Source organism: Calliopsis andreniformis, chromosome 2 (assembly GCF_051401765.1).
Source record: "Calliopsis andreniformis isolate RMS-2024a chromosome 2, iyCalAndr_principal, whole genome shotgun sequence".
Lineage (NCBI taxonomy): Eukaryota > Metazoa > Arthropoda > Insecta > Hymenoptera > Andrenidae > Calliopsis > Calliopsis andreniformis.
Genome location: NC_135063.1, coordinates 4,300,012 through 4,319,642, shown reverse-complemented (window position 1 = coordinate 4,319,642; position 19,631 = coordinate 4,300,012). Strand labels below are relative to the sequence as shown.

At 41.6% G+C, this 19,631-nt stretch overlaps 1 protein-coding gene across 3 annotated transcripts in view; it reads left to right on the top strand.

Moving 5' to 3' along the window:
• Positions 1 to 19,631, top strand: part of LOC143183654 (uncharacterized) — a 299,903-nt gene that overhangs the window by 184,427 nt on the left and 95,845 nt on the right. For all 3 annotated transcript variants that reach the window (XM_076385316.1, XM_076385333.1, XM_076385323.1), the window contains exon 6: positions 8,524 to 8,613. In XM_076385316.1, the coding sequence (XP_076241431.1) occupies positions 8,524 to 8,613 (90 nt within the window). The remainder of the gene's footprint in view (positions 1 to 8,523; positions 8,614 to 19,631) is intronic.

The following is a 19,631-nucleotide window of genomic DNA, read 5'->3' as shown; positions in this document are numbered from 1 at the left end:
TGCTCCTGGCTGAGCCAACGTGGGGCGGTATTAAATATCAGGCATTAAGGGCGAACCGCGTATTCACGAGCACTTCCCTGTATTTCGTAAAGAAAGAGGGGTTTGACAGTCGATCAGAGCGCGGAATAAATGTACAATCGTCGATGGCGAAGTTCGTCGGGCGCATTTGCGTTACCTATTGCGATCTGTCTGTGGATAAAGCTGTCGTCGATGCGGTCTTCAACCAAGCGAATAAATACCCTCGAATTACACGGCCCATTACGCTATGAGTTTATTTACCAACAAACAGACATCGAGAATCCCGTGGGACGTGGGAGGAAGAACCAGGCGGAAAGCCATTAGTCGCTTCCTCTCGACAGGACAGCAACCCCTTTCGCTCCATCCAATCACGTCTGTTTCGAGGACCCGCTTTCAAAACATTGCCAATCATGGATAAATCCTGTTTCGCCGATCTCCATAATGATTGACTGGTTTAGACAGATTCGATCAAAATTTATAGTTAAGGTAGTTCTTAGCCAACTAGAATGGTCAAGTGGAAGCTTGTCACTAAACGATGAATATAAAATTGGTATACTACTATGTAAATTATTGTACTTATTTTTGAAACTATTTAGATTTATTGAAAAAAGTTAAATTTTAATATAATGATTGCACTTGCAATAAGAAACTAGTATATTCAAATCTCGTTTTTTATTAAAAATTAGAAAAAAATGATACGGACAGTTTTACTAAATTGATACATTCGTTTCATAACATTTTAATATAACTTCATTCTAATTTTGTTAACACTTCTGTTACCAAATTTGTGATTGTACTGAGTTATTAAGTGTTCTAGACAAGTGTCTGAAAAAGTTTTTTTTCGATTTTTCTACATATTACGGTATTAAAATGCGTCAAATTTGGTTAATAATTTCTCGACAACTGTACGGTAATTGATTTCACATTTTGTACAAGAGTTTCTTGTAGTCCAAATTAGTTTTCCTCAAAATTTGAACGAAATTTTTAATTTTTACATTTAACTAAGAACTATCTTAATGGAATTTATTAATCATCGAGGTTTCATATATTACTCAAAATTTTGTATTTTAATTCCCAACTCTAAACATTCTCATAAAATAGTTGTTACGAGTCGAAAAATTCAGTCAGAAGTATACTTGCAAATAATAACCTCTCTATAGAAATACATACAATTAAATAGAAATTAAAGGCGCAAGTCAACTGAGGCCACACTATGCGATTAAATAGCATAAATATTATATTTAGTATATTTAAATAGTAGGTATATACACATTTTACACTAACTGAAAAATTATTTAGAAAAATTCTCTTGAACAGAATTCTCACACGATTTTCTTAATAATCTTTTAATTATTATAAAATTTGTACATATCTACTATTTAGCTTACAAAATACTGTGGCATGCTACAAGTCGCCTAGTATTACCTCAGTGGAATTGCGCCTTAAAAATTTATACTTGCAAGTTTTCCTGTATGCAATGCAACAGTAAACTTACAAGCTTAAAGTTTCCTGAAACGTTGAATCGTAATTTGCTTAAAATCTTAAACTACTCGAGCAATGACATTCACGTCATGGACGTTTCTTCAGCTTTACAAAGTTGGTCACAAGCGATTTCAGCTCGCAAATAGAATTCCCACGCGAAGGGATTCGGCAATTACCATGGCCTTTCGCAAGTGACTCGCTCTTTGGTATTCAGCGGAGCGTCTCGCGACAACGCGACAGCGACCGTGGAACAAGGCTCCCAAGAACGTGGAACCCAACAGCTGGGTGGAAGATCATTTCCAGTTTCCATTTGCGACTTTAACTGCTTCCGCTACCAGCCAGTTGCGCCAGATTTCAGTAACTTCGAATGGAAAACACGGCGGATAATGGCAGCTGGAATTGTCGAGGGATAAATCGGTCAGGTTCGAGGAAACGCGCGTTAATGTAATTGCTGTCTAACGTTGTCGTGCTGGAAACTGTAATAAACAAATCGGTTAGGCTAATTCTCAGGCAGTCTCCATGATTGCGCACGGTGATTGTTCCGCTATGCAGGGTACAATATTATACAGGTATAATAAGTTATTGTCATATGGGTCACTTTGCATTTTTAACCTTTACTTCTTGCGCTTCTGAAAGAGAAACGTCCAATGGCAAACATTTCTATAACTGCTAGTGTAAATAGCTTATAAATAGAGTGTTTGGTAATTCCCGCAATTCTGAGTAGTAAAAACGACCGCGTACCTTAGAGGCGCTACATCGATACAGGTGAAACATAGAACGTAAGGAAAGGAAGAAGATAAATCGCAAATGGAAACGTTTAAATTGCAAACGGCGCGTCGTAAAGCAAGGAGATCCAATCAACCTTCGGTTACAAGTCAATCTGAGTCATCGTTTTATGCTAATAAATGCGGTTCTCCAGACTCAACTCAGATCAATCGAAATTGATAGCAATGGGCGGTTCCGCGCTCAGCACGATCAATTTCCGACTTTCGAGCCGCCGCCGCCGATTTTTCGCATCCACGGGCGTTAATGTCTTGGCGAAGATGGAAAACTTTGGTTTCACGGAATAGCGTCGACCCACATACTCGATTTTTCTCGTTTCTACAGAACTGCGCCGTAAAGTAGAAACTCTATATGCAAATTGGATGTGGTGGGGGTGAAACTGTGCACCATTTTACTCTTAACGCCCTATTCGAAACGTGTCTTTTCCCCATTTCACGGCTGGCAAGGCGAATATCAATTTGAAGGAATCGTTCGAATAGCTGTAATTTTTCCTGATGTCGTGAATGCTTGACGGTGTGAAACGCTCGTGAATATTTTAAAGCTTTAAACTACTTTGAACGGAATGGAACGTATAGTGTCGAGATTTAACATAAGAATTGCAGCAGTTAACAAAATTGGCTCTTTCAGCGAATAGGTTTCTTGAATTTGTTGTAAATTGATAGCGCTCTTTAATATTATAGAAATTGTGAATAATTGATTCTTCTGCGGTCTTACAGAATGCATCATTTTTAATCGAAACGTAGATAGACAATTTTACAACCTTCGCTTATTTCGCTGTTACGCACGCTGGCGATGGTTGTTTGCGGTGACTTTCTATGGGAAACTTTAGTACCCATTTCCAGTACCCACGTTTTGCGTTCAATCGATGTAAATTACTCTGCGGCGCCTTCTGATGCATTGCGTCTAGGCTGTAAAGCCATGCAGGTTTGAAAATTTCCTTTGCAAATAATCGTCATGGTCGAATACATTGTGCAGATGTACCTATGTCATAAAAGTAATAGTTCTACCTATGGTTAAACGTCCTCTGTGGTTTTGCACGACTCAATTCATTCAAAACAGACTCTTACGCAAACTTGCAGGGTAGATCCCATCTAAAGATAAGAGAACAAATTAAAGTACAGATCACGTTATAGGTAGTCTGTCAAACTATAATTTATAATTCATAATTTTCTTTATTCACGCGTGATAAACTCTTGGTATATTTCTAGAAGAGATATAATTAGTCGTATGAGATAACATAGACCTGTAAAACATTTAAAAGGCTGAACTATGGAGAAAAACAGTGTCTACCAAAAAACCAGTTCGTGGCAAATCGACCTAAACTTTGACGGCCTCAGCCATTAATATTTTAAGGAACAATAAGTACTTTATAACGCAGTTACTGCTTTTTTGTTTATATTTAGCACGTTTTCTCTAAAGGCAGTAAGTAATTTCATTAATTTATTTTTAACAATATCTATTTTACTGATATGTTACACTAGAACATTACGCAAAATGTTCAAAATTATCTAAAAATGCTCAAAACTCAATCTCACATTTTTCTGTAGTTACTCTCTTTCTCCATACCTGAGCAGTGCTCCAGATCATATATCATAAGCCGAACGCATTTCCTTCCCCGTAACTCTACTGGGAATATTATCATTGCTCATCCAGCATTCTTTTCGTCACCAACGATTTCACTGGCCCCCGTTTATTTCAATATGATACATCCAGTGTCTTCCAGCAGCAGGCTCCTTGGCAACAAACGTCAGCCTCAATCTTCCAATCGTTACCTTTTAATTGAGCCCATTGTCGAGCGAAAGGTACAGAACCGCATCGTGCGTCGCGTCTACGTACTGTCTCGGCGTGATTAATACGTAGCGACTGGAAACGGCTGCAACGGAACGTGGCCGACCGAATTGACGGGTGAGAAACGACACCCCTGGTGGAAAACCGGTTCCAGGTTTGATGCATTAACGTGCATTAACCCAAATTCGAAGGCAGCTACCGCCGCGCGGAACGTGGCAGTGGGACGAAGTCGTTTTCGTTCCTTCGGCCAATCTTAGCCCTGATTGACCCGGTCGAGAAGCGGACCGGTAGCTCAAGAAACGGACAGCCGTAAAATGAAGCGATTAGGGCCACCTGACCGCATTCCCTCCGCAAAAGTCGATAAATCCTTGTCTTTATGGCTCCCTTCGCTCGTTGGACCCAGATTTTCCCCCTCAATGAAAATCTGTACGTACAAAGGATTATGGGAGAAGATATCACTGGGAAAGAAAGCTAGGGAAAGCCAGGGCTTAAGAAGTTTGGTTGCCATTGGATTAAGATTTGTTTCCGAGGTATTTAGTCTTTGACGTCTGTGAACTTTTCTGGAATTTCTTTCATTTTTACTGGTATGTATTATTAAAAAGAAAAGTGTTCAGCTTTTTATAGCAGAGTTCTTCATTGCTCATTCTAGTCTTTATTAATATTATCATTGCTTCGAGTGTTTAGTAGTCTCTCCGAAATTGTGAAGTTTCTAGTTCCCTTGAGTACTGCTACCCGGAATTGATAACAGCTGCTGCAGAGAATCAGGCTTCGGTCTCGTTTCTATGAGCACAGCTGCTGCATCCGCGACACCGCGTGCAGCAGCCTCCGATTGCGTATCAGCGACCTCGATCGTCCCCCCGGTGCATTCCCCTTTCCCTCTCTTCTCCCCCTCCTCCCCTTCCATTCAGATCATTATGTCAATGATCCCGGGGAGATCCGAGAGGAGGAAGCTCTATTGCTGCGGCGATAGAAGCTTGTCCGTATGCATCGAGCGTAAACTTCCTGATTCCCTTCATCGCGATCGCTAATTCGTCGTCTCGTGAATTTTATCCCCTGAGCATACAATAACTCTACGAGATGAAGACTGTGTCTTGCACATAATACTATGTTTACATTAGGCAACTTTTGATTGGACAACCGAGTTGATCAACCTAAAGTCGATCAAAATTGTCGTTCCAACTTGGTTGAAATTGGGTTTACACGGACAACTTTGAGCAACTTCAGGTTAAACAACTTGGTTGTCCAATCAAAAGTTGCCTACTGTAAACGTGGCATAAAAGCGTTTTGCTATTCGAAGACAGATCACATTCATATTTCTAATAAGGACCATAATTTCGCCATGCTGACGTTTAGAAGGGTTTTACAGTATCTTTAAGTACCTATTTGGTGAAATTATCAAATATTTCATAAAGTTTAGTGTTTTATTTGATGCTTAGGACACTAATGTTATTTTACGATTTTAATTATTAGTTTTTGAATTTTTCGTGGATAGTGAATTTATAAGCACTGGCGAAATTGTGATCACCTATTTTATTATTTATATCTTTTCTTTGATAGCTTTAGTAGGACTTGAAATTTATTGACAAGTTTGAAGAGATCTCAATTTTCGGAATTACTATGTCTTTTATGCACGTTGGTAATGCTTACTATAACATAAGTGCTACTTTTTCTGTAGCACGATGATCAATATAGATATGGGAAACTGTTTCATCGTCTAGGGTACCCTCAAACAAGATTATCCAAAGAAATACAGGGATACCCTCGTTCCTGATGGGCAGACAATAGAGTCGTGGGTCCCCTTTCGTAAAATATCGTCCCAATAGGCAGGATCGCGTGTTTCGCAACCGTTTCTCCGCGAGAAGTCTCCCTCGTAATCGTGCGGTATCTCGACGAGCGAGTTTAGCATCGAAAGCAAGCGCATCAGCTGTTTCCTTCGCGTGACGTCGACCAATCAGTACAGTTCATGTGATTAACCAGAAAACTGAACGCGATCGTTGACCCAGGAGTGGGTGCACTCTAATCCCAGCTCTTCTTCAAATTAGAAATCCGCGATAAGTCGCGATAAATCTCGCCGATTAGGCCCCATCCGATCGTGGCTCGCGCGAACGATTCGCTCAATATATAATTACCCCGATCGATCGTTTTAATTGCAACCATTATCGTACAACTGTCCCTCCTTATAGCTGTTAACGCGATCACTGCAATTACCGTCACGAAAGCGTTTTTAAATTTCACGCTCGGTAAAGAAGTAATATAGTTGTTTACGCGAACGAGGGATCAGCTGAATTGGGATATCTGGGCAACCGCTAATCAGCTACACGTCTCGTTGACGTGTAAAAATGGTGGTATCGTGAGATTTCGATGAAAGGATCTAATCTCAACGTAGAAGAGTTCCTGATTCTCTTAGAAAAGTGTGCTCTGATTTTTCATCCTCCTTTGACCGCTCTTCTCCATTTACCATCTCGCCTTCCCTTCCACTAGGAGCCTTCTCGCTTCGCCGTCTATTCCACGCTTTTCGCTTCATTTTCTCTGCAAGATGGAGATAAACGACACAAAAGAGGCGCGATAAGGGGGAGGAACAGGCAGCACCTGCACCACTTCGTCTGCCCGTTGAAATGATCGACGAGTTCCACGAAAGTGACGACGATAAATCACTGATAAGTCTTACTATTTCCTCCGCCTCGTATCGTCGCTGTTGGCCTCTTTGTATAGCAGATTCTAGCGGTTCGTTCGTCGCAATGATGCATCGACCCTATTGTCTCGCGAAACGGCCAGCCTCGTTATCATGCTATTAACGCCTCCTTGCAACGAGTTTGCCCGCTGAAATTTGCATGCAAATCCCTCTAATGTGTTTTAACTCGACGTATCTCGCGGATCGTGCGAACTACAGGATCAAACGAATCACAGGCAGCGAAGGATTTCAGGAAGGTCGTGGTGTTAATTAGGGGCGATCTTATTCTCGAAAATTGAATGATAATACGTTCAGGAAGTTCGCAACTGTAAACGTTTTACTGTACAAAAGTTCTCTCGGTTTTCCTCGAAACAGCAGTAAATTAAGCACTTCGCTTAATATCCATTTTATCGCGTTACTATCTTGCGATCTAGCCTCGCCAAACAACGCTACTTTCTTCTAAATTTTTACGGCGCTCAGTTGCCCATAAAATACAGTACAATAAACCATAAACCGCTGGCGTACCGTCTTAATTGCCTGCAATTAATTTGTCCACGTCGTGCGGTAGAAAGTGCATCCTCGCCTGTAATATGATGATGCACCGCGATTATTAGAAGACGAAAAGATGCATGCGTATGCCGCCGTTCACCTTCGGTACTCGCCAACGGAAGGTGACCGGGGTTAAGAGGTGAAATTAGAGGGGGCTCTCGACTGAGGGTCAGATTAGCAAGCCGCCTGATGGCTTGCTCGTTTCTACCTCAACACCCACGTTCGTAACGCGCGATAGGAGTTGCTTCTTATAATGCAGCCTATTTTACACGAGGAACTTGAGAATCCAGCAAATTCTATTAGCTCGTAAAACATCTTGGCTTTTACAAATTTCCAGAAAATTAAATTAAAATTAGGTATCCAATAAACGTTTCTTATGTTCTCATTTGATTTTAATGTACTACTGATACCTATAAATGTAGGTACATTATACATGGTTAGAAAGTGCAGTTTCTACATGAATTATAAATATTACTCTTTTTAATTTAATTTGATTTATTCAAATATACAGGATAGTCCATTAGTGTACAATAGTATCGAAAACGACAGTGAAATAAAGTATAGAAATAACTTATACTATGAAAAATATAATAGGTAGTGAAAATAAAACTAATAAAAATTAAAAAAGAATTTTTCTTTGAAAATTACAAGGATTCAGATTTGTATTGTAATTCGAATTTAATCGCGTGGTAAAATCGCTGAGCAAGAGAGGAGGGAGTAATTAGCCCTAGCACCTGGTAGGGTTGAGGACACGAGTCAGTTTGTAAACAGCGGTCGCAGACGGAGGACAGGCGGTCCTTATATCGCGTGTAGTGTGTAAACGACGATAAACACTTTCGATCAAAACTTGAGTAGCTATCATAATGCATTATTTGAACGTACCAAAGTCATTCTCCACGTTCTCTTGCCTACAACAGATTAATCCTTAAAAATTGAAGACGGAGGAGTTCGCAGTAGAAGTCGATAACGTGAAAAGTCATAGGTGATTGTTCCGTCGGGCAAATCGGGGTTGGGAAAGTCATTCGATATCTTCTGTCGCGCGAATCGCGGTCATATTTGTGCAACTGTCACGAAAGGACTTTTTACACGAACTCCCGCGTCGCGTTATATCAGATTACCAAAATCTGCTGGTGTACGATTCCGTCGTCGATTGAGACACAAACGCGCGTACGGAGATCGGATTCGTAAAGGATGCGGGAGTAACGAGATATCCCTGTTGTCTCCTGTTTCAGGAACGAAAAAGAGAGTGGACGACGTGGTAGCGCCCAGGACCATTCACGACGTGCCGGAACACGTTCTCACGTGCGGGCTCACGCTTCCTGGTAAGTCTCAACACTCTTCATATTCTACATCGATCTTCTCGAGATATCTTGCATGACGTCGTATGCTCTCGATCCAATGATTAGTAGATATACTTAACCCTTGCGTGCACAACTGGATTTCCATGCCTTTCGAAGCCTGTTTAAAATTTTGAGCATGAATTTTCCTGCCAAACATGAATTAACGTGAAAATGTGCAAAGAATGAGGATCCGGTTTTGTTATATTTTCAGAAGAACACAAAAAATGAATACAAGGAAATTTACAAATTAGTTCTCGAGTACCAAAGTCATGCCACAAGGGTTAACCCTCAACTAGTATGGTGAAGGCTTCAAGAATAATAGTAATTCAGATTATAAATATACCTATTAATTCAATATTTGCTATGGGAAATATTTATGGACAGTTTGGAGATATTATTAAACTTAAAATTTGTGAATTTTCTACGTATAATACTACTATTAATATTTTTTATAATAGAATCATAGTGATCCAACCATACTTACGTATTATGTTATGATATTTACTCTTCATAGTAGTTAGGGGTTCAACTTTGAGTTAGCTGAATTTACATTCCTTAGGGAAATTACAACTATATATATTCATTTCGGTATTTAATTCATGACTTGATAGTTTTAATAGAGGTTATCGGTTAACAGTCTCTCATATAGGCACTGTGTATAATTTCCGTGTACCTATATATGATACACCAATTTCAGCGTTGTGTACCTTTGTATTCACATTAGTACATACTTACTATGACTGTCAATGAGGGTGACGAAGAGAGTGGAAAAGAGAAAAGGAAACCGTTTCGTCCTAGACCTGTTAGAGGACTCATTAGTAAAGCTACATAACAAAATCCTGCCTAAGGCTGCGGTTGCAGAGGATGCGTTTTTTAACAAACTGATGTTCTGACGAATATATCCAAACTATTCATCGTACAAGTGAGATAAGTTCAGACATACTCATCAGAACATCGGTTCTAAAAACGCATCCACTGTAACCGCAGCCTTACACGCGAGGATGGTTAAATCATGTCAGAAGTTGTATTTGTAGGAAAAGATTACTAAGGAACTACTTTGGGGAAAGTGGTAGCGGTAGGAGAAAGTCCCTCTAGTGGCGAAGTATTTATGGTGGTTGTGCCGCCACACTACCAATAATCATATTCTCTGAAAATTCTATCTCAACTTTATTTTTAAATACAAAACATTTTAACAAGTTTATACCTAAACGACGAATGATAATCCAGTTCAAATCTCCTGCCACTGGCACTCACGAAACTATTAAATAACCATTATCCACCCCATTTAAAAGTGCCCCCGTGCCCTGAACACTCCCACCCGCGACCTCGCTAGCAAACGATGCGGTCGTATTAGCCGAGAAGTCCACGACGCTCCAAAGGCGGAATTGCACGCCGGTTCCCTCTAATTCCAGTCGCTTATTAAAGTTTCCATTAAGCTGGTCGAGCCGCTTGCGACACGCGCGACTTACTGTTCCAACTGTCTCCGCGGAAGATAACGCGCGCTGACCGCGGAGGAGTATGCGGAAGCCTGGGACACACCCACCACGTGGTCCTCTTAAGCTCGGTTCACACGCCCCCGCATCCTGAACCAGCTGCATCTATTTACGTGCTTGAGGACGCTTCTCCGCGTTCTAGCGCGTTACCGCGCTATGCTACGCTCGAGAACGTTGCATTCTCTCGCGCTCGCTCCCCCATTCTCGTTTTTCCCCGCCCGCGAGTCCTGTTTGTCCTTTCTTCTTCGAGGCTCTCCTCAGCTGGCCGGATCCGCGGATGGCTAACTGTATTCCTGCGTTGCTGCTTTGTCGACGATTAACCGACCGCGGAGGAAAGGTGTTCGGGCGAGGATGTAGGAGAGGATGGGTTTACGAGAGAACTGGATCGATGGAGTATGAAAGCACGCGTGAGAACATTTTTCGAGGATGTTATTTTGTGCGGGGTGGAGACGTTAAAGTCTATTATGTGTTATTTTTTGAGGAGTAGAAATTGCTAGGGATTGATTTTGAAGAAGCATATTATATTACTAGTTACTGTTAGCTTTGATTTATTTAAGGGGTGGTACGAGTGTAGATTGTTCTTTAAGGTTCAAGCTTATATAAATTGGAGCTTAGGTCACTATCCTTGAGTGACAGAATTGCTATTAAGTATAGCATACTGAAACATACTTATCTCCAACGTTTGTTTTTTCTCTTTGCAACTTCTTCCGGAAGCATGTGGCTATATTTTCCCTAATCGTGCTTATTTAATCAACCCCAAGGGTCGTCAATGCACACAGATTTCGCACGATTCTCATTTGTCATCTCGCAATTGTATTGTCTGAGACTTCCTAGTCTCATAAAAAAAGATCACCTTCTAATTACATGCAATTCTCTTCTTCATTATCGCGTTACATTCTCCCCAGGAAACGGCGTTGCGTTCCGCTATTATGATTGCCGTAAAGGTCGGTTTCCAGTAATTAAGTACTTAGTTCCTTCACTGCCAACATATACAGGGCGTTAAAACGCAAGGATCCTCGAAGTGAAAACGTTCCCTTGGTAACCCTTCATGAGTACACTGAGTTCATTTTGTCTGCAATGGATTTTAATTCTTTTTACAAATTTCCGAATTTTTATTTTTCTTAATTACTCCTATAAACATTTAACTCAAATAGCGATAGTAAATTAAAATACAAGCATTCCACAATTTTTTCCCATTTTTTCGTAAGCTTAGAACAGAAAAAAAATAAAATAAATCGTCTCAATGTGCTGACGAAAGGTGCGAAACCCAAGTGTGTCTACGGAGGGTTAAATTATTTCAGGGCCACTAGCACACGTGCGCCCGTGAATCTTTCCCTCGTCATTCCTATCGACAATCCTCTCGAGCCGTCCTAGATGGAGAGAGAAAGACGAAGAGGGAGCCTCCCGAGGCTAACTGTAATCCCGTAGTTGGCAAAGCAGCCGCTTTGTCGCCGATTAGCTAGTGGAAACAGTGACCGTGCTTGGCCAAAAGGGGCGGGACGAACAGGAAGAGGAAGCTCGTCGTCGACGCTCGCGACGAGGGGTTCGACAGTCGAATCGATCGAGCGGAGGTCCGCGTATTCGAAAGTTAGCCGCCTGTCTAAGCGTATTCCGGGAACTTTTCTTCGCTCGAAGGCGTCCGACGCGATCGTCGGACGCCGATCGAGGATACACGCCTTCGCTCGGTCTAATTTCCCGCGGACGTAAAACACAGGCTTTCGTGGCGCGATTAAATCGAATCGACGCTAAACGGTTTCGCGGGTTATTAATTTGTTGCTGTTTCCTACTCAATTAGGGTCGCTAGGTACAAATTATGTCGGTGGGTAACCGTTTATCGAGTGAAATCTATCGATCTGTATTTATGTCGACGACTTGTCTCCTGTACAGCTTGGGAGGTCTTCTGTGGAAACTGAGACGGAAGATTATAATGACGCGATTAGAAACAGGGTTCTTTGTATTCTGTTGGACTTGGATTGTGATTGGTGTTTTGAATGTACTTTAAAACTGGGAATTAAAATCCTTTGATTTGGTAGATTAAGATATTGGAATGTTTTGAGTTAACTCTGAGAGCGTTCTTTAAGCTCATAACTCAACAATATAAAATTTGAGTTATTTATTTTCTGTAAAAAACTTTGGAAAAATTACCTATATACAGGGTGAGATATGTAACTATATTGCCTGGATTTTCCTACAAACTATTTGTTCTATGAAAAAGATAATTTCAACAAAAGTTGTTTGTTATCGAGAGTATGCTCTTTGTTGGTATGCTGGTCTCGATACCAAACAATTTTCATTCAAAATATTTTCTTATAAAACAAATGATTTACAAGAAAATGCAGATGATACAGCTGCGTGACTTATCCTGTATTTTCATGTATATTTTAAGTATGATATTCTCATTAAAGTGCACGTTTGGGAAACTCCTGAAGGTTCTACGTAACGGCTCAGAGTTCAATATTCTTAGCGTTAATAAAGACAGAGAAATTGAAATCTTTTAAATCGATAATTAATTGTACGTGTACAAGACACTCCTCAGTAACCTTTGCATAATTTTAAATTCTATCATATTTCTCCCGCTATCTGATACACACATATTCGTGAAAGGTCCTCTTCCACAAAAAGAGGTATTCACCAGCGTGAACCTCTCTATCGGCTCCATACAAGGATCGAGCCGTCTGTTTTAACTCATGCACGGACACACGGGCACGTAATTCAGCCGAAGAAGCTTGCGCGTGAAAGCGAGATCCGCTCTTTACGGTTGCTCGTTCGACAATAAAGATGTTTGCGGAGCCGTTGACCCGACGACTTCGATAATCTTGCCCGACCAGCTGATATCCACCGCGCGATATTCTATCATCGCGTCGTTACTTGGGAAAAGTTCATGGATAATTATGAGCTGGCCACGAGCCAGCGACCTTACGCGCTGTCAATGAAAGAGTGGAAAGGCTGTGAGCGCTAATTACACTGTCGCGGGGTCTGCCGTTCCGTGTTCATCTTTTCAAGTAACTCTGTTACTAACTTCCTTCGAAAGCCAATTCTCTTTATGCCACCGGTTATTCCGAAGATCAACCTGTCATTAGAGTTAACCCTCGATTAGAACCGTGTTTCAATATACGTAATTAACGCATTGCAAACGGGGTATTTAAATAATTTAAAATCTTCTGCACTGTGTACTTTAAAAATTCGTATAACATTTTCTAATTATTTTTACAAGGCAACAATTTTAAGGAACAGTTACCAAGGCTCCTAAAAGAAGTGTATAGTGTGTGGAAACAAAACGTGTGTTAAAAACTCAAAGTTGTGTCTCCTGACATCCACGATTATATCATTTCGACGCAAGTTTTCGTCACTCGTCCGTAATGTGTTAAAATGGTGTCTTTGAAAATAGTTAAAGTTGAATTAATTTACTTGGACCTCAGTACACAAAATAGTACAATTTATTTTCTATCATATGCAGAATACTTTTACGTAAGTGAATTCATTTTCCTCGATAAACAAGTTAAAGCTTTTTTTACAATCTGTTCTGAATCGATTTTCGCGGTAGACAATTCGAGGTCTGATTAATGATTTTGTGGAACCATGGTGGTAACATTTCATCATTGCAATGGTGACCAGGATGAATTTCTCTGAAAAACGACCCTGGTACTTCCCTGTCAAACCCTCGTGCATCTCACGTGGGTGGACCTGGCAACATAGTCTCTCAATGTACTAAGGGAATCTTCTCTGTGATAATTTATCGTGATAGGTACAGATATACATCCCTCCTGCGACGCATCCTATACACGATTTATGATAATGACTACATTGGCGCGGCATTAGATTAATTATCTATGCAAGGATTGCGGTACTTTATGTATTGTGTTATAGATCGTTATAATTGGAGACTTCTCCAATCAATGTATCTCTTGTCAGTTCATTCTTAATTTTAAGGAGTTTGTGAAGTGCAATTAAAACTAAAGATATATTACCAATCGATTATCTATTCTAAATATTATTTCTCGACACTATTGAAAGATTCTAAACGACCAATCAAAATGTTTTTATCCTCATCCATTCTTTCCAACCAATTTTTCGCAATGTCTTCGTGAAATTCGAAGTATTTACAGCACGAATCGAGAGCATCGTACCACCGTCACACTTACCAAAGAAGGAAACCAACCAGGCACATGTCCGCGACGAAGTAATAGGGGCGCGATTAAAACCGGTTAATAGACGGCGAGAAGGAACATTGTAATTTTCGTTACTCGATAATGACGTATTCGGGCGTCGTTTTAGGCCTGACTACGTGAGCAATTACACGGCAGAGGTGGATGTATCGGTGCACGCAGGCAGAATTCAGGGTACGACCCAGATCCCAAGGAGCTGTCCGGCTAAGGTTTCGCCGAGGCCAATCGATAATTCCCTCCACGGCTGATCGATGCGCCTCGCCCGTTTTCGCGCGCGCCTTCGGATTTTCCACGGCACTAATTGCGAGGGATCGACTTCAGCTGTTCGCGCTCTATGGGAACCGCGCGCCGTCGCGAGAAAGTGGCAAATTCGTTGCTACATGAACGATGCCACTGCAACTCAGATTAGAAATTTGATTGAGTTCGATGTCAGTGGAGTGGCTCAGTCTATTTATCTCGACCGATTATCATCTATGATCGTCTCCTCTTGTTATCGTACCATCAAACGAGAATTGAACGAGTGCCTCGTTATCTTTACTTTCGTTGAACATTATGGTTTAATTGATTTTAATTCGTCGATACATTGCGTTATTGAAATTGCGTGATGTTCCACTCACAGTGGAACAGGATTTCCTTATCTTTTATCGTCGATGTTCCAATTTCACTTTCCACATTTTTCAAATTTTTGATTTTTCAAATTTTCAAAATTTTTTAATGGTAATAATAATAATAATAAAAAGTTTTAAGTATTCAAGTACTCGACTTTACAGTTTTTCAAATCTTCCTACATTCAAATTTGCAAGCTTTTCTAGTCTTCAACGTTTTTTATTTTTATCTGTTAATTTTCGAATTTTAATTTGAAGTTAAACAGTTACCTACCTTTTTTACATCTACTTTCATAATCAGCCCCAAAAAACTGTTCCAACCAAGCCCTTTTTATCTTTGTCTTCTGTAACCCTCCACGTATATCTATAACTAAAGTCACTGTATTCGTGGAAACGGTAACGTGTAAGCATAAATCATCTGAGGAAGTCAGAACAGGGAGACAGGACATGACGTAAAACGCCTGACAGGCATTAAGGAATGCGTGTGGTAAACACGTCACGGTTTGTTTCGATGACCAGGGAGGAATGCTTGCCCGATCGTTTCTTCTGCGTTACGGTTAGTCCCCAGCGCGAGAGGAAGCTGATCAATGCGCATCTGATTGCCGACGTGTCATTCCTACCAATTTATTAACTTACCATGAATTTTCTGTGACGGTAATTGCGCCACACGGGCCCGTCGCGATCGGTAATAACCCTCGCGATACTAAAACGTCTATGCGCGCCGCGCGAACTAAGTTCCAACAAGGGAAAGCAGTAAACGAACCCACTGAAACTCACCATATCGCGTCGGAACGCACGTAGCAATTATATCCTGACGATTTTTCCACGCGACGCGGCTCGTAAACGTCCACCGTGGAAAATAATCTTCGTCCAAGGAGTCGAAGAAAAATCGGAAAGCTGCGAGTGGCAAAGGGAGTGCCGCGGAAGTTCGAGCGATTCGTTTCAGTTTTTACGCGTAATTAATCCGAGTAATCACCTCGGCACCCGGAAAATTTATTAGCCTGCTCATAAAATCAGCTTGATTCAAATCGCATCACACCAAGGAGAAAGACACCGTGATTGTCAGACAGCTAGCGCGTTCGCTCATACGGGCATTGAACGAGCCAGTAGTAAAGGTCAACGATAAACGCTCCGAAGGATCAAATGGCACAAAAGTCCGTGATCATTCTACAAAATCTATTCATCTTTGTAAATCTGATACATAAACGATCTAAATCTTCCACAAGATAAATCGAATTAATTCTTAAAAAAAAAAAGGAGAAGCGATAATTAAACAAGCATTGGAGAGTTCTTCAGCCACGTGCAAAAACAGTGTCTCAGCGTCTTCGTGCAACAGTGGTTTATCAATTTCCTCCATTCATTAGTGTTCACCATCGGGATACGCGATGGGTCGCGGGCAGGGTTGTAACAGTCACGCGGTAAACTTTGAACAGGTTCGATACGCGCAAAGTGCCTCGCAAAAACTTAATGAACGTCGCGCGGCTCTCTTGCCGTTGAGTTCGATCGAAATGGAGCGTATAGTCGCAAATGAGATCGATATCGCGCGCGACAGATCCAGTTCGTGGCTCCTCCGAAGGATAATCGACTTCCATGCGTGGTTGTCGTGCTCGATCGAGCCTTCTCGATGACTTATTCGCGGCGTTAATTGCGCCGAGATAAGCGGGGCACCGCAATCGAGAAATCAACGACGCCGTGGCGCGTTGGATTGTTTCGAGCGAGCTCGCGCGCTCGTAAACATCGGGCCGAGCTTTACACACCTGTACGTCGTTCTTCAACGTCGTGCTCGATGTATCGCGATGAGGAGATACGCGACGGATACGGGCCGCGGCCGCCGAGTGAAAGGCGGGCGGCTTTTTTGGGAAATCGGTGCGATAAGATGTATTTGCTGTGATTCGAACGATACTGTGACAGTTTGGGGTGATTTATATCGCATTTCGGGGTTTGTTTATTGCTGCGTTATTTGATACAATGCGGGGATTGGAGGAGAGGGATGGTTTTAGAATGAGAAGGTAATTCTATTCTGGTTTTATATTGTAGGAACTTTTTCTGAGTTTTCTGCTTTCTATTCTTTTCGCCCTTTATTTTTAATACCTTTTCTGTACAATTTGTATTGGTATGTTGTTCATTAGCTTCTATTCTTAATCATTTGTTTGTTACGTAATGTGTGAAGGGAACATATTTTATACTTAGGTATGAAGCGGGGATCAATCATTTAAAAATAGTAAAAAAACGAAAACTTTCGAACGTTCTCTGCTCGGGTGTAAATCAGAGATAGATCGAGGCATTTTCTTGAGCGTCGCGCCCGAGGAACAGAATGGCGACTGACTTTCGATCAGTGATCGATACAACTGGAAGGGATACTTTCGATCGCTCCTGCAAGCATAACGTACGCCCACCTACCCGCCGAAGACCTGTTATCGGCTATCCTTATCATTGATTTGCGCTCCTGGAACGAGTGGTTCCGCGAAACACTAGCATGATCTCATTTCCTTGGAAAACTGACGCGATCTCTTGTAAAAGTCGCTTTCGATCAACTCTCGCATGAAATTGAAAACGACTAACTCGACTTCATCAAAGTAAGTTAAACTTTTCACTGCGTGATACATGACTTGTACACGAATTTGAATAAATTCTCATTCAGTTGTAAAAAGAGTTCTGTACTCTTTTATCAACACAAAACATTCTTCTCCTTTTAAACATAGCAAGGAGTCAGTCTTGACTTGTGAACCTATCACGGATAAAATATCAAGTGTATCCAAAATAATGTACACTTCACAACACTCAGAGTGTAAAACAAATTCCTATTTTCATAGTTTCCACTTCGTTAGTTGTATTCACATAATCGTAAATTTACTCGAAACATCCTCACTCCAATTTCCACTGCACTCTCATGTTCTCGCTCGAACATGTGTTCCCTTCACCGATTCAGTTTCGTTGATGACTATGTAACACCAATAATTGCTACTTCACCCTGCGCGGAGGGACCTGCAAATGTGGAACGCGATGTTTCCCATACGTTCATCCGTCCCTCGCTGTTCGTTGCGCGAGCACGTTTCCCGATTAAAATTCGCTCACCAATTAGTAGCTCGATCCCGTTTCGCGTCGGACAGCCTCGGTCCGCCCTCGACCGTCCGTTTCTACTCGTAAATAACGAGGATCGCGCGGGCGTGGGAGCCGCCACGGGGGCTCCGCTGATCCGGCGAAGAAATCAGGAACGTCGGAGCGCGAAAATCGCGGCGGTGGAAACGGAGAAAGGCGGTGCCTCGCTTGCATCCTCGTCGACGGAGGCGCGATCCACGCAGCGGACGCGTTCGGTATACCTAAGCCGCTGCGTGATTATGGTTATCACTCGGACGATTGGATCGAGCGCATTAGCCACGCACGAACCCGCCATATTCCTCCTCGCGTGTACATGCGCTCGCGCGACCGTGTTAGAATGGAATACTTTCGGACGAGATCGAGATGAGGATTTCTGAGAAAGTTTTCTGCTACAAGCGGTACACGCGCCTCTCTCGGGCCCGTGCGAACTCTTCCCTCCAGCTGTCTTCCTTCTCCTCTCGTTGCTTGTTGCTTCTGCCGTGGATGGATTTTTCAATTAAATTACACGTTCGCAATGTGGCACGGATCGGGGAACGGTGTGAGCGCGATTAATGTGGAAAGGCTTAGCTGTGGAGTGGAACCTAGAGATTAGAGAATGCTGTAAGATGCTTTGCTTCGGTTCTTTATGGGAGATAAATAATAGGATCAGGGAAGTTTATAGTATTGTGGAATTTTCTAAGTTTTTGGAAGGTTAGTACCTATTTTCTTTTGTCAACGATTCAGTAGGTTTAAAAATTCGTTCAATGCTGGAAATTCGAGGTGTGATAAAATAAGTCACTGAGAATGAGTAAATACGTTGTAAGCAGCTACTAGATACACCGTTGGATACTTTGTCGCGCAATTCGCAACTAATGCCCGAACAGCTTTGATATATTTACCAGCGTGAAGTACGGAAACGCGTTACGTGGCGCCGCGCATGATCGACGAGCTGTACGCAGAAGTCGATAGTCTGTCGAAAGGTGAGAGATTGAAGGTTAATAGAGGTCTGTCTTTTTTTCGCATTACCGCGAGTATTCGTGCTTAAGTAGTGAACACGCGCTAGTCTTTGTAGGAGGACTTTCCGCGAATAAGATGTTCTCGCGAACATTAATCACACACTAACGCGCGTTTCATGCGGTTCTATGATCGAATCGCTGGTAGTTAGAGTAATTCTAGTGGGAATTAGGGGAAGATAGATGGAAGAAAAATATAATGAGGTGTTGAATAAAGAATACGGTACTAACGATTAGATAAGCGTTTCATTATTGAGCTGAGACGAGTTAATAAGGCGAGGTAATTGATCTCAACTCTTTAAAGTACATTCTCACTAAAAAGTTTTCTGCTTCACATTACGTTATGAAGGATTATGTTTTCCTTCTCTCATTTGCGTTTTCTTCAATAGAAGTAATCAGGTCTATAGCTCTTCAGATGTTCATATTCACTCTAATTTTAATTTTCATATACCTACTTCTCATTTATCAAATTATTTCTCTTCACGTTCCCCCCACGAGCAAAAGTCGAGTGAAGAAAACCTGTTCGTCGAAATTACAATTGCAGATCTTTTCACTCGATTTGCCCAGGTAAGAGAGAAGTTACATCGTGGTTCGTCACAGGTAACGTACGGGGAATCGATTATTCCAAGAAGGTTCGCGGCGGTG